The following is a 15,818-nucleotide window of genomic DNA, read 5'->3' as shown; positions in this document are numbered from 1 at the left end:
CAAGCTGGCATCCCAGGGAAACTGCCTTGTACCTCTTACTCCTCAAACCTTTAAAACACTGGGCATGATAACCTTTGGACTGAGCCTAAAGCATCAATGTATCCCAACAACTGTTTGGAAAGACAACAAGAAAGCAGATATTATGACTACCCGACTGATGACTATCAGACTAAAAATTAAAAACCTCTGCACCTATAGAAATTCCTTTCTTCTCTTGATGTAACTGTTTCCCTTCCCTTTCATGTGAATAACCCGCCTTGTCTTTGTCTCCTGATCGGAACACTCCTTGGCTTCTGTCTAAATCAGTGCTTCCCAAATAGCTGTTCTTTTCGATCTCAAATAAATGCGTGTTGCTCCTCACTTTCACCTTTTATTTTTAGGTTAGCAATGTTTATTCTTTTTCTCTTCCTGATTCCATCATTTTCTAATCATTTATTTCATGGCTTAGGAGTTTGTGAAGGGTTTTCTTTGCCTTTGAGAGAGTGATAAATATGCCTGGTAGGAAGGTAGGAAGGCTTGAAGAGCGATTGCTGTTAATGGCTAAGCCAGAGGAAGACTTATGGATAGCCTGACAGCGACCCAGTTCAGCTTGCCTGCAGCCCGAGACCACAGTCACCCGTGCTCTCCCTGTAGACAGGCATGCGCTGTGGCCCGGTGGCGCTGTGTGGCTGTGTGCAAACATTCTGACACTCCGCTCGGCTCCGCAAAGCAGTGTTCTCCTAGTGTTCTGCCAGCCTGTGGGTATAGCTGGGCTGTGCGCGTGGTTTGTGACGGGCGTTCACCCGAGTCTTTGGAAAAGGAGGTCGATAACATAGAATTTGGAAGGTGGTGGTCATAACGGGGGCCAGAACATATTATGGAGACACTCTGTGTTTCATTTTTAATTTGCAATAATGGATCTTGTAGTGAGCTTTCCTTGGCGGTTTTTCTTTTAAGATTTTTTTTGTAATTGAATTTTAGAGAGAGAGGTAAGGAGAGGGAGCAAAAGAGAGAAACATCTATGTAAGAGCAAAATATCCATCAGCCGCCTCCTGCACGCCCCCTACAGGGAATCGAGCCTGAAACCCGGGCATGTGCTCTGACCGGGAATCAAACCTGCAACCTTTCGGTGCATGGGATGACGCTCAACCAACTGAGCACACCAGCCAGAGGTTGACTGCTTTGATTAGAAAGGAGAAGAGCAAACTCATCTGGAAGTCTCCATACAACAGTTGAATTATTGAACAGGCTCTAATATATTAGTGACGGTTTGAAGTCTGTGTTGAGGAATAAGCATGAAGGTCTTAGGCACTTTCAGCCCGAGAGCCGTCCTTTGCTGGCTGTGATGGATGTAATGGTTTCCCAGGGGAGTCTCCTGGAACTTGAAAAGCTATCAGATCTTGAGTTTTCTAATCAAAAGCTGCTTCTCACTTTCCTTTGTCTCCCTCCTCTCCTGCAGTCCCAGCAGAAGTGCATTGTGGTCTTCGCCCTGGTCTGCTGCTTTGCCATCCTCGTTGCGCTGATCTTTTCGGCTGTGGACATCATGGGGGAGGACGAGGATGGACTGTCAGAAAAAAATTGTCAAAATAAATGTCGGTAAGAGGTAACAAACAAAAATTCTCTTTTAGGGGGTGGGCAAAAAAGAAAGAAAGAAAGAAAGAAAGAAAGCCAGAGGGTCCTGGACAGTGGAGAAGAAAATGCTGTAACCACAGGTGATCACCTGAGTTCGCCTTGGGTTAAGCGGAGGCCCGACTCTGGATCCACTGATACTCTTACCTTTAGACCAAAGAAATAGAAATGAGTGATGATTTCATTCGCTTTGCAATTTGGGCAGATTCTGTACAGAGGGATGGTGAACAAGATGGCATTTTGCACAAGTCTGCATTTCTGGAGGCCTCTGTGTGTGAGGTTCTCGTCTGTTCCGTGATGGCCAAAAACGAGAGCCCCAAATGCAGAGGGGCCACTATGCTACTTGTTACACCAAATGGAAATTAAAAAGCGCCATCTCAGAAACAAAATTCCAACTTAAAAGTAGGAGTTAAATAAAGAAGTATGTCTAGGAGGACACACAGGCATCTTCTCAACGGCAATGTGCACGCCGTTTGTTATCGATCTAGAAATGACAGCGGCCTTACCATGATATTCTGGGTTATGTCTGTGCGGTTACATTGAACAGCGCCTCCCTGGGCTCATTCGTGATGATGGCAGAACCAGCAAAGCATGGTTTTAGCCCACAAATCTCCTCATCTACTCAACACTGAGCTGCTACTTTCCTTTGAGGTCATGGGGAGGGTGCAGAAAGTCACCAAGCGGGGACAGATAAGAGGTCTATTTTTATATCCATGTTGCTGCAAAACTGAAGTCAGGCCACACAATTACAACAGTTATTATGACTTAGCCCTCATGATGGATTTTAATGACCATTTTTTCCCCGGTGGAAAGCATTTGTCTACATGCCTCTCGTTTCTAGCTCGAAATCAGCAACCTGGTAATGTGTATGTGAGTTTTCATCCTTGCTGTTTGGCTTTGAGGGTTGAGCGTCTGGCGCAAAAAATGTCTGGAAAAGGCAACTGCAGTTTGTTTTCTTTGTAGCGCACGATACTGTAGAGTCTGGTTACCAGGCAACTGCATTATATACAGAACAAAGGATACAGGAGAGACATGAGTATACATTTTAGATTTGTCCCTTCATGTTCAAAAGGTGCTCCTAAGTATATTTGTTTCCCAGACTGAATTTGAGAGAAAGCTGTATTGGGATCATAAGGAAAACAAGAGAACAATAGCAATTGTTGTCCCCCCCTCCCTGAGAGCTCTGGCCTTCTGTGGACAAGGGGCCAGTGACCCGCTCAGGGGAACGGCTCTGCCCCTCTCTCCCCTCACCCCAGAGTGAAGACTGCTGGGTACTCTGAACTTTATAAAGGTCAAACTGCAATAACTTCCTTAAGACAAAACACCCAGTGCCTTTTGACACACATTACAAGCTATAGGTGGTAGTTTAAAAAAAAAAAAAGGAGGGAAACTTAGACTGTCTCTTTCACTTGGGGGAAGCTATAATTTAATTTTTATTTTGAACTGGGATTTGGGTCTGGTTACTTCTTCCATCTCAGTCAGTAACTCAATTGATGACTCACACAACTTCCCCCTCCTTCCAGAACATAGTCTTCAGTTACCAACCTCTCTCCTGCTTCCTTCCGCCTGAGTGGTTGGAATCACGGCCTGGTTACCAAGCGCCGTCCCTGCCGGCCGCTGTCTTTTCTACAACAGCCCCTGCGGCCTTCCTGTCTCCTTCAGCCTCCTCCCGGGTCCTGGGTTTCTGATTCCCGCATTCTCGGCCATACAGCAGGCACGTCCTGTGTGTCTGACCTCGTCCCAGGGACCTGCTTGTTGCGCAGCTGTGAGTCCCGGTACCCCAGCTGGGTTCCAGGTCCTAGTGGGACAGTCCATAGTTCCACCATGTCTCTCCATCACTCTCATTTTAATGTGATGGGATGTTCTTACGTCGTCCACTCCGTCCTTATGATGATAGATCACGTTCTAACTTCAGGACTCTCTCCCACCTTCTTTTGTGCCTGGCTAACAGACCTCCCCACCATCAGCCCATCCCTTGCCACTGTCCTTAGTAACTCTAAAATGTACTTCCCAGCACCCTAGTCTTCCTGAGTTTTTTTGTTGTTTTTTTATTTTTATTTTTATTTTTCCTTTATTGATTTTACAGAGAGAGGAAGGGAGAGGGAGAGAGAGATAGAAACATCGATGAGAGAGAACATTGATGGGCCGCCTCCAGCACGCCCCCCACTGGGGATCAGGCTCACAACCCGAGCATGTGCCCTGACCGGGAATCGAACCGGCAACCACTTGGTGCGTGGGTCGACGCTCAACCACTGAGCCACAGCGGGCAGACTAGTCTTTCTGTTTTTAATCACCTCAAGTCGGTACATATCTGCCTCACCTTGGACCGGCCAGCAGTCAGCCCCACTTCCAAGTCAGCCCAGTGCAGGGAATGCCCGTGGACTTCGAAATCAGGACGACGGGGATTCACATCCACGTTCTCTACCACTTACCGACTCTGCACACGTGGACAAGACAGTACCCGAACCGTTTCACCCCCTGCCTGTCCGCGGAGCACGACGGGCTGCAGAGCAGTCACAGCAGGTGGTGAGCAGCGGGCAGAGCTCGGGTCAGACCTGCAGTGGAGGGTCAGAGGCTTGGGGGAGCGGCCTGACTGCACAGAGAGCGAGCCTGGCCCTGACTGAGCTCTGCCCCTGATGGTTATGAAGACCATTTTAGTTCATTTCCCTTAGAAATGGTAGGTTTGTTAAAAAAATCTACCTCACCAGGTTTTATGAGGCTTTAATAAGTTGTATAACACCTATAACAAGACATCAAAACTCTAACAAGCATTATGTAAATATTAGTCCTCTCTGTTCCTTTCAAAGAGTCAGAAGTCCCCCTCCTCCCTTCAGACTAACTTCCTGTTCCTCCCACTTCCTCGCTTATCCTGATCGGCTCTCCTGATGTTGGTGGAGTCAACGGGCCGACCACGTGGGAGCAGGCGGACTGTTCATTCAGAGCGTGCTGTCACACGCAGTCAGCCACTGTCAGCGGTGTCTGGCAGGCTCAAGGGCAGGCAGAGGGTGGGGAAGCTTCGTGGCAGCATAAAGGTAAGGCTCGGGTGCCCCAGCTGGAGGCTGGTCAGCTAGAGCAGCGTGGCATCCTATGCGGTTGGCTGGGAGTGCGGATTTGACTCTGGTCGGTCCTAGGTTGGGAGTGGGGACAAAAGTCAGGGCAACTGGCACTTATCAATCAGGTCCTGGCCATTTGGGTATAGAAGTTATTCTTCAGCTCTCTAGATTATTGCTGGAGGTAGCAGCCTGACTTAGACCAGGTTGGCTGCCCTGGCTGGGGATCGTAGATAAGAGGTTGGCTTCCCGGGCAGGTTGCTGTCGTGTGCAGGTCAGAGCCCTACTTTATATAGACGTGGTCTGGCCATTGTCCATTTGCATCTTCAGTCTCCCGGTTTCCGGAACGCCCTCCAGTACTACCAGCCCCTCTGTTTTCATTTTAAATGTTTTCATTTTCTTGTTACCCATTTGCTGGCCCGCGGCGCTTCCTGCAGCCTCCGGAAGCCCTCACTGGCCTCCTTGGAGCCTTTCCTCCAACCTCGCTGCCGGTTCCCACACTGGTGGTCCCTGGCTCCACCCGTCCTTGTCCTCGGGCAGCCTGGCCATTTCTGCAATCCCTCCACAGCCTGCAGAGGACAGTGAGTGTCTCTGTTCTTCAGTCCTAGGTTCCTCGGGCAGGGATGCCCTGGCGAAAGAGGGGAGACAGTTTGGGGATGCGCCCCACTGAGTACCCCGGCACCCATGTAGACCAGAAGGGAAACCACTGGCCTGCAGATGTCCTTGAGCATGCCAGCCCCAACTTAGCCCTGAGCAGAATTCCCACTCCGTCACCTCATCCTTTTCCTCGCACCGACCTCCCCAGACTCTGCCTCAAGGTGGCGCTAGGGAGAGCACAGGCGGCTGGGCTCCCAGTTACCCTTTACTTGGCTCTGGTAGTTTCTGTTCCTCCATTTCTCCTGTGGTGTCATTATCGCACCTTTGCTGAGATCTTATTCCTTTGACTTTGCAGTTAGGCTCCCTCTGGGTTCACGGATCTTCTCTCTCCTGAGAGTTGAAAGGATAGAAACCCTGTCAGCTGCTTTGCCCTGTTTTCACAGCCTCTTCCCAAGATCTCCCGTCCAGTGCTCAGTTTCTGAAATATGTTATTTAATTCATTTCATCTCTGCTGCCTCAAGTTACCCTGTCAACTCAGCGTCTCCCCAACTTCTTTATGTCTTTCTAAAACAAATGTACCTCCCTAATATAAAATATCCTATTTATGCCCTGGCCGGTTTGGCTCAGCGGTTGGAGCGTCCGCCTGCGGTCCGGAGAGACCCGGGTTTGGTTCCGCTAAGGGCATGTACCTCGGTTGCAGTTTGTCCCCGGCCCTGGTTGGTTGTGCGGGTGGCAGCCATTCGATGTGTCCCTTTCACATCGATGTTTCTCTCTCTCTCTCCCTCCCACTCTATCTGTACAAAAAATAGAAAAATGTCCTCGGATGAGGATAAAAAATATATATATATATCCTATTTATAATTTTTCTGCTGGACTTATTTTATTTCTTTCCCCCTTTTATTGCTTTGCTGCTATAATACTGAACTAATAGTACAATAATGATACCCTCAGTGATCGCAACTTCCACATGAATCTATAAAATAAAAACTCTCCAAACTTGTCCTCCAGCTGCCTTTACCCAAGCTCAGTTGCTATGCTCAGAAACGAGGTCTTCTGACCTCAGTACATGACTTCGACCTACTTCTCTGTTTCTTTGTGCTGAATTCCTGTGTACTTTCCATCATCTCCTAGTGTGTTTTTAATTGCTGATTCAGTCCCTAGAAATATAAACCTCCATGTCACTTGATTCTCTGAGGGGGTGAAGGCAGATGGTCTCCGTTCTGCTAGGAACCACATCTCGGTGGGCGCTGGGGCGTCCCTGGGTAGCAGCGGCTGCTTCTGCTGGTGTAGACTGCATACGTGCCACGGCTTGGCTAGGCTGATCAGCTAGCGCCCCTGATGATCACTCAGTACCACTTTGCAAGAGCTAACCGTGTCCCGTGTGGTTTCCTACACGCCCCATCCCCAGGGACCCGCGGAAGCACTGGAACTGACCCCCACTCTTTCAGAGGACAGGCCTCCCCTTCATATTTTGCACCTTCATCTGTCTCCCCTGTTTTGGAGCGGGCCAGCCTCACTTGTTTTGGGTTATTACTCACCTCTCCTTGGAGAGACTACTAGATACTCGCGAGAAGAGGGCTTTTCCAGACCACGACTCCCTGATAAATCCGCACAAGACTGGTCTGCAGCTGCCCCTCCTCCACCTCAGGCCCAGTTCCTCTGAGCTCATGACTGCAAATTCTCGCTAGACAAGCTGAGTAAGCATGAAGTTTGGGTGGGTCGTCACTGCCTTTTAATCATGTGGGTGGATGCTGGCTACCTGCTCCGTGCAGGTAATTAAACCCCTGCTCCTGGACTCCTCACGCCTGCCCCTCATCCTCTGGGATCAGCCCCATATCTGGCAGGTCCTGGCCTGGTTCTGCTCACTCTTGCCCACAGATCTGCACGTCCATTTCAGCTATGCCCACTCGGTCTGCAGTGTGAAGGGAACGGACCGACTCTGTGCAGTGTATGATACCCACTGTTCACCCAGCCTTTTCTTTCATCCTGAAGCGAATGCACTTGGTCTGTACAAAAGGGGACCCAGGTAAGATTTTAGGCTGGATCCCCAACGTAGAAGTTAGCACAGTGATTCCCCAGTAAGGGCCGGCCTGGAGCACCAGGGTTTGGCCACAGAAAGTAGAGCAAGGACCACACACACACACACACACACACACACACACACTTTTTACACATGCTTTCTAAGTGTTTAAATTTCTCTCTTAAAAAGCTGACTTCTCTATTTTATATTTTTCACATACATTGTGTTCTGAATCTCTTCCTCTGATCCAGTATTTTCTTAAAATAATAAACAATATCAGTGGACACATCAATATCCGTGTTAATAACCGAGTTGCAGCTCCAGGGTGGGACAATCCGGTTCACCAGTGGATAACATTACAGAAGACAGCTGTGAGGGACCTCTCTGTGCACTTGACAGTCACCCCCCAGTGTTTTGTCATTTATTGTCCTGACCTTAGAGCTATCTAACCAGACCCCGCTTGCTGCAGTAGATTTTTTTCCAGTAACAATTTTATTGTTATTTATTTATTTTTATTAATTTATTGTTGTTACAGATGTTTCTCCTTTTTTCTCCATTGACACCCTCCACCCCATCCCCCCACCCTGTTCCCAGCTTTGTTGTCCATGTCCATTACTTATGCGTACATGCATATAAGTTCTGTGGCTTATCTCTTCCCTCCCCGCCACCCCGTCTTCTGAGGGTTGTCAGTCTGTACCCTACTTCCATGTCTCTGGGTTTACCCTATTCCTCAGACTGTTATGTTCATTATATTCCACAAATAAGTGAGATCATGTGATATTTGTCTATCTCTGCTTGGCTTGTTTTGCTTAGGATAATACTCTCCAGGTCCCTCCATGTCGTATCAAAGGATAAGAGATCTTTCTTTCTTACAGCTGCATAGTACTCCATTGTGTATATGTACCACAGCATTTTTATCCATTTGTCTACTGGTGGACACTTGGGCTGTTACCAGATCTTAGCTATTGTAAATAGTGCTGTTACAAACATGGGGGTACATATATTCTTTCTGATTGGTGTTTCAGGCTTCTTAGGGTATATTCCTAGAAGTGGGATCACTGGGTCAAATGGCAATTCAATTTTTAATTTTTTGAGGTAACAGCATAGTGTTTTCCATAATGGCTGCACCAGTCTGCATTCCCATCAGCAGTGTATTAGAGTCCCCTTTTCTCCACACCCTCGCCAACACTTATTGTTTGATAATTTGTTGATGGCGGCCATTCTGACAGGTGTGAGGTATACCTCATTGTTGTTTTAATTTGCATCTCTCTGATGATTAATGATGTTGAGCATTTCTTCATATGTCTCTTGGCCATTTGTATGTCCTGTTTGGAGAGGTGTCTATTCAGCTCCTCTGCCCATTTTTTAATTGGGTTCTTTGTCTTCCTTTTGTTGAGTTGTATGAGTACTCTATATATTTTGGAAATTAACCCCTTATCTGATGTATCATTGGCAATTATGCTCTCCCATACAGTGGGTAGCCTTTCTGTTTTGATGATTGTATCTTTCGCTGTGCAGAAACTTTTGAATTTGATGTAGTCCCATGTGTTCATTTTCTCCTTTGTTTCTGTTGCCTTAGGTGATGTATCAGTGAAAATTCTGCTGTGTGTGATGTCCAAAATTTTGTTGCCTACATTTTCTTCTAGGATTTTTATGGGTTCACGAGTCACATTTAAGTCTTTTATCCATTTTGAGTTTATTCTTGTGTATGGTGTAAGTTGATGATCTAGTTTCATTATTTTGCACGTAGCTGTCCATTTGGTCTAGTGCTTCATTTAGAGTCTCTGTTTCCTTACTAATTTTTTGTCTAGATGATCTATACCATATCTATTCTTTACAGAATCTTCTAGAATCTCAAGAAAGAGCTAAGTACTTATGTTTGACCCAGTGTATTAAACAGAATCATGCCATTTTATCCCTTTCTCTTCGGCTCCCTGTCGTCTCCCCCAGTTCTGAACTCCCTTCACCTTTCTACAGCTCTTCTCGCTGCGCCTCTTTTGCGGTTACTCTAGCTGAGAAAGCAGCACCCGCCTGAGACAGCGCCTTCAGCTTCCTTTCCAGCTCAGAGTCCCTGGGTGTCTTCACTCATCCTTCCCATCTCCCATCTTTACTCAGAGGAGGAGGTTTCCCTCGCCTTTCCCCAAGCTGACCTCTGTCTGTGCACGTAACCCTGTGGAAATAAACCAACACTAACCAGGTGAGAAAGGAAGGGCCATTTACTCGGGGCTTGGAGTAGCAACAGGGCAGCCACTGGCTCGCGCGTGGGGTAGCGGCTCAAAGGCAGCCGAGGGTGGGGAGCTTTACAGGGGCAAGAAGGAGGCTTCGGGTGTTGGAGGCTGTTGGGCTGGGGAAGCTGGAAGGTGGCATCTTATGTGACTGGTTTGGGCTCCCTCTGGTTGGGCTTACGTTGGAAGCAGGGCAAACGTTAGGAAAGCCAGCGGCCGTTTTGGTTATAGGAGTGCTTGTTTGGATTTCTGCATCGCTACTAGAGGTAGCAGCCTGACTTCCTAAGGTCGGGCTCACTGCAGCCCGGCTTTCTGGGCTGGTTATTGTAGGAGACGGGCTGGAGTTTTGGGCGGGGTGCTTTATATATAATAATTGTATTATATATACATCTATAGAGACACAGACATAAAGATATATGTATATCGATATATAGCTATGTAAGGCCATTGTCTGTTTGTTATTCAGTCTGTTTTACCCTTTCCACTGCCCACATCCACAGACCAGCAATTTATTTTGGTTACTTTTTTATGTTCTATCCGTACCTGAGGACATTTTTTTTGCATACCACAACTAAGGTACGTGCCCTTAGCGGGAACCAAACCTGGGACTCTCTGGTCTGTGGGCCGACACTCTAACCGCTGAGCCAGACTGGCCAGGGCTATTTTGGTTATTCAAATCCCCTCCCCTTTGGCAATGTCCAGTGTCTAACCCATTCCCGTGGCTTCACCTCTGCCTCTTGTAAAGTGATGCCCCACTCCCAGCTCAGGCCGTGACTCCTCTCTTCTCTCCCCTTGTCCCCTGTGCACCAGCCAGTCCAGCCCTTGCTGCCCACGCAGTTTGAGCGTGGAGCCCTTAGAACCTGCTCGGGACCGGCGGGGCGCTCACTGCACATCGCTTTGTTTCCCTGTGGAGCCTCTGGTCATCCTCAGGACATCTGTCTTGTCCCAGGGACCTGGCACAGGCCCCCACCTGCTTTGATTTCTCACTTCTTCGCCCCCTTTCCAAAGATCCCAGGCCATTTCGTGTCCGTATGGCAGCTTAGAATACCAAGCATTTCTATCTTCCCGGGTCTCTCAACCTGATCAAAGCCTCGGGGAGAGCAAGGGGCCTCATCTGCTTTCTCTCCTGCATCTTCCATAGTAGCTCACACACAGCAGTGACTCCCTTTCCAATGGGCAGTGACTTCCATGTAAAACCAAGCTTCAAATACAGGATACTACTGTTCATTGAGATAATATGTATTGTCTAGATCAACGCATTATCCCTCCATGGGGGGATTCACTTCGGGGGGATCACTGGAGGTTGTGAGAGGGGAAACTGAAGTTCATAGATTATTTACCTAAAGACCATCATATTGAAATTAGTTAGAAGAAGAAAGCTAATGAGGAATTGAAATGAAATAGTGTAGCCCAACATGCCGTTTTTTTTCTAACTAGCATTAAATGAATAAGTGAATAATAATGGGGACTGGAAGATAAATGCTTAATTTAATTTAATTTAATTTTTTACTAATACTGATATATTTATTTATTTTATTTTATTTTACTATCTATTCATTTCTTTATTTATTGTAAATACTTAATTTTAAGTGAAGGAAGAGAGAAGTCCTCCAACATTTAAATGCAGATATGTCTCTATTTGCCTATGAAATGACACATATTAGCATATTTCACTGCTGATTCAAGTAAAATTCAAATTTCCTGCACTATGAGAGATTTGATTAGTGCCTTGAAAGTATTGTGTATATTCCCATAGCTAAATTCTCAATGATTATTTTAAAAATAATCTTTTATCTTTAGCATTTAATGTTTAAAGGAGGAAATTGGAGAGATCATGACACTTCCTAATGGTCTATAATTACCACTTTAGGAAGCAGCAGAAGCTAATTATTTCAAACTATTCATTTTAATGAAACTTATATGATTAATAGTGTTGACATTTCCTGTCGCCAAATTTGTTCTCTAAAAAGATTATTTGAATGTGGTATATGTTTTTCAAAAATTTCACTGAACGCTTACTGAGCACAGCCGTCTCTGATCATCACAGACAGATCAGATCTGTTGGGAACAGAAAGCACAGCTGTCTTGTCCTCTGAGAGACTGGTTCAGCTGCCTCTGTCAGAAGGACCTCCCATAGTGACAGTGAAGAGCCCACCCTTACCCTGAGGCAAGAGGAACACTGACCAAATGAGGGAAGAGGGACAAGAAAACCTAGCTGGATGAGCCTGCTGGATATTCCTTTTTGTTGTTGTTAATCCCTTGGTTTTTATAGAGAGTGGAAAGGAGGGAGAGAGAGAGAGAAACATCCATGTGAGAGAGACACATTGATTGCTTGCCTCTTGCATGATCCCGACTGGAGCCAGGGATCGGACCTGCAACCCAGGTACATGCCATTGACTGGGAATCGAACCCATGACCCTTCAGTGCATGGGCCGATGCTCTAACTGCTGACCCAAACTGGCCAGGGCCTAATGGATAGTCTTATATTTTTCTTATAGACCTACAATTACAAAAACTTTGTAATCAGAACTTTCAGTAAGCTAACTGGCATCATTACAAAGACTACATTGAGAAAAACAAAGCTTTTTACAGAATTCACTAGAAGGCAGCTTCCAAAATTGTAGAAACTTGGGAATTAAAAACAGCTTGCAGGTTTGGAGCCCAGCCTCGAAGCGTGGGGCCATGTTCCCGAGGAAAAACTCTGAGCCGTGAGTCTGAAGGCCATGGCTGTGGGCAGTGGAACATTCTGCAGTTAAACCTCAGCTGTATCCAAAGCTGGGTTCAGCTATTCCTTGCACTTGAGGTGCCCATGTCTACAGAGCCCTGAACTTGGTCAGAAGACCTGGGGTTAGCCCTGTTTTCTGTCCCTCCACGCCGAGTAACTCACCTAAGTGGAACCTCTGTATTGCCATTTTTAAATTGATGACAACTCCCCTTCATGTTGTCATAAGATGAAAATGCAGTCACATGTCACATAATGCCATATCCACCAACAAGGGGTCGCGTTTGCTGTGGTGGTCCCATCTGATCAGAACAGAGTTGAAACGTCTGCCACCCAGAGATGTCCTCACGTCACAGCACCGCACGTTCCTCTTGTGTCTGTGTCGGAGGAGACGCAGGTAGAAGTAAACCTGCTCTGTATATTGTCTGAAAGCCCAGCGCCTACAATTACCTGCAGGCCACAGCACTTGGTAGTGAGACTAAGCGACCGTGGCTGGTTTATGTATTCATCAGCTTTGCATTGTTGCTGTAGAGCATACTCTTTCTTCTCATTAGCAGTTTGCTGTAAACAGGACACCGTGTTGCTGTTTACACCATGTTCCTATCAGCACCGTGGCCGAAGCAAAGAGTTTGTTGGCAACACTGTTGCTGGCAGCAGCTGCGTGGATCTCGTGGTGACTGCGTTTCTCGATGGCTCCTTTTCCTCTTGTGCTGATTTAATCTAATGTTTTGTTCATCGTGGCCCCTCAACATGCGAAATCCACTGCTAATGTTGCCTGTGAGAGGCCACAAGAGGCCACATCAAGTGACCTGGAAAAGGAAGGAGAAGGTACCAAGGACCGTGGAGGTGGAAAATCAGTGATGTTATTACCCCCGGGTCGGCCTGTTCCATTCCCCGACAGCTGTGGTCTCGGAGGCCAGAACCAAGGGATGAAAGCTGTCGAAGGATCTGCTCTATTGAAGCAACTGGACGAACCAGAAGTGGGGAAGGGCCTGTATCAGACACGGAGAAGTTCTGATGACCTGGACTGAAGACCAGACGCAGAAGCGTGTTCCTGTCAGCACCGTGACGATCACGCCGAAGCAAAGGCTTTGCTGGCGGTGTTGAAGAGGCTGGCCCCGACTCTGGTGCTGGCGCTGCCGCTAGCTCCGGGCGGGGTAAGGATCAGGGATGGTTACTCATCACAGCGAGAGGGAGTGGGGAGTCTGCAGGCTGCTGTGAGGCCGCGGAAGGTTCGCAGAGACTCTAGATACGCTGACTGTGGAGGAAAATGACCTGCCAGAGAAAATGTTCAACGTGGATGAAACCTCCCTATTCTGGAAGCTGATGCCTGAAAGGGCTTTTGTGCAATAAGGAGGCCAAGTCAATGCCAGGTTTCAAGGCTTCTAAGGACAGGATGACCATTGTTCAGGGACAATGTCGTAGGCTATCAATGGAAACCTGTGAGTCCTAGACATGCAATTAGGAGGTCAAAGGGCATAGTGTTTTAAATTTGGATAGGTTAGTACAAGTTGTATTCCAAAGTGTCTCTATCATTAAGATGTAGTATTACTTGTATTTTTCCACTCTTGCCAACATTGTATATTATTGAATTCTTTATCTTTGCCAATTTGATCATGAAAAGGGACTATTTTATTTTTTACATATGAGTAAGGCTATAAATCTTTTTTTTTTTTTTATCCTCACCCGAGGACATTTTTCCATTTTTTGTTCAGATAGAGCAGGAGGGAGAGAGAGAGAGAGAGAAACATCGACATGAAGGGACACATCGAGTGGCTGCCACCCGCACAACCGACCAGGGCCGGGGACAAACTGCAACCAAGGTACGTGCCCTTAGCGGAAACCGAACCCGGGTCTCTCCGGACCGCAGGCCAACGCTCCAACCGCTGAGCCAAACCGGCCAGGGCAAGGCTATAAATCTTTACTCATGTCTAGTTTTTCTTCTGTGACTTGGTTGTTTGTGTCCTTTGTATAACACAGGAAGAGCATGGTTTGGTGGAGGACCAGTAAAACATTGAAAAGCATCTGAGAGCAATAAAATAATCATTATAATAATAGTAACACAATAAATGACATCACACAGGGCACATCTGTTTTATCAGAGAGGAATAACAAGATTTTTGAGCCTCTCTCTTCCATTGAATTAGAAATATCAAGTTATAGGAGATATTCACAGGAAATTACTCCTGTGTTTTACTTCTACAGAACATGGAAAATCGATTACGTGTGCATCTGTAAGGTGAACTTCCACTGTAATCTGTTTGCATCAATAATTGTGACATTTACTGCATGAGATGAGCCCAGCTTGTCCCCTGTTATCAATGAAACACTCATTGTGAGCACTCTCTGGGAAATAGTCTAGGCTGAGATATTTAGTTATCTAGCCATTATGCAGACACTTTCTTGTCTTATGCATAATTCTCAGTGACACTGTTTACTAGTAACTGAGGGTAGAGTCGGTTGTTGTATTTCCATTTGATTATCACATTATCCTGGTAGCCAGTTCTTATCCCTGAGGGGACTTGGAACTAGACTCCCAGGTGGTGGTGGGCCGTGACCCATCACCAATAACCATTTTTAGACATTATCGACCACTTCTTGTATACCTGCAATATGCCAGCTGCTGTATAAGGTACCTCATGTTATCTCGCTGATTCTTTGTTAATTTATTTCTAATTTTAATATTATTTATTATATTTATTTTACTTATTTATTTTTAGCTTTATTTTTATTGTTGACACTATTACAGATGTCCTTCCTTTTCTCCCCCTTTGCCCACCTGCACCCTCGCCTGCCCTCCCCTTCCCTCTGGCCATGCCCACGCTGTTTCTGTTCATGGGTTATCCGTATATGTTCTTTGGTGAATCCCTTCACCTTCTTCCACCCAGTCTCCGCCCTCCCCTCGGACAGCTGCCAGCCTGTCCCATGTATCCATGCCTGTTTCTACTTTGCCAGTTTATTCTGTTCAGTCGATACAATAAAGCAGATAATTTCTTTTACAGATGAAATGATAGATTCAAAATTAAGTAATCTGCACACCTACTAAGGGGTCAAGCTGGGTTCAAATCCAGGTCTCGCTGACTCTTCTTATTCTTACACTCTGAGGGCCAAGTCAGGGCTGCTGTGACGAGGGCAGCCCGCTGAAGGGGGAGCAGCACATGACAGTCGCACGTTGTCCAACACCCCGTGCCCCTCCACCTGCGGGTGGGCTTGTGGCACTGTCTCCTGGACTCCGCGTGCCATCAGTCTCTGTCCCCACACTGTGCCCTGTTTTATCCAACACCAGGCGCATCTTCCATCACTGGGCTTCAGCTACAGTGCAGATCACCTTCGCCTCCTGCTGGGGTGGGCTGGAAACGTGTAGATAGAGATTTGCAACAATAGACTGTCTTGTGTCCAACAATGAGCCACAGGAAGACCTGAACGTTCTGAATCCCTGCAGCCCCTCACAGAGGCTGCTCACACGACACTGCGTCCCATCCGTAACTCTGGGCTTCTCTCTGGACTTCCCCAACTCCAACCCTTAACCAGACCCTGGTTCACTCCTGTCCCCTGCCCCCGGAGACCCTAGTCCCGAGGTCTCAGTGTGCTTCCCC

At 46.9% G+C, this 15,818-nt stretch overlaps 1 protein-coding gene across 1 annotated transcript in view; it reads left to right on the top strand.

Moving 5' to 3' along the window:
* PLD5 (phospholipase D family member 5) overlaps window positions 1-15,818 on the top strand; it is a 265,792-nt gene that overhangs the window by 92,668 nt on the left and 157,306 nt on the right. Inside the window, exon 2 of the mRNA XM_036277523.1 lies at window positions 1,439-1,575. Within this exon, the coding sequence (XP_036133416.1) occupies window positions 1,439-1,575 (137 nt within the window). The remainder of the gene's footprint in view (window positions 1-1,438; window positions 1,576-15,818) is intronic.

The sequence above is a fragment of the Molossus molossus genome, unplaced genomic scaffold, assembly GCF_014108415.1.
Source record: "Molossus molossus isolate mMolMol1 unplaced genomic scaffold, mMolMol1.p scaffold_m16_p_23, whole genome shotgun sequence".
NCBI lineage: Eukaryota > Metazoa > Chordata > Mammalia > Chiroptera > Molossidae > Molossus > Molossus molossus.
This window is presented reverse-complemented; position numbering and strand designations above follow the sequence as displayed.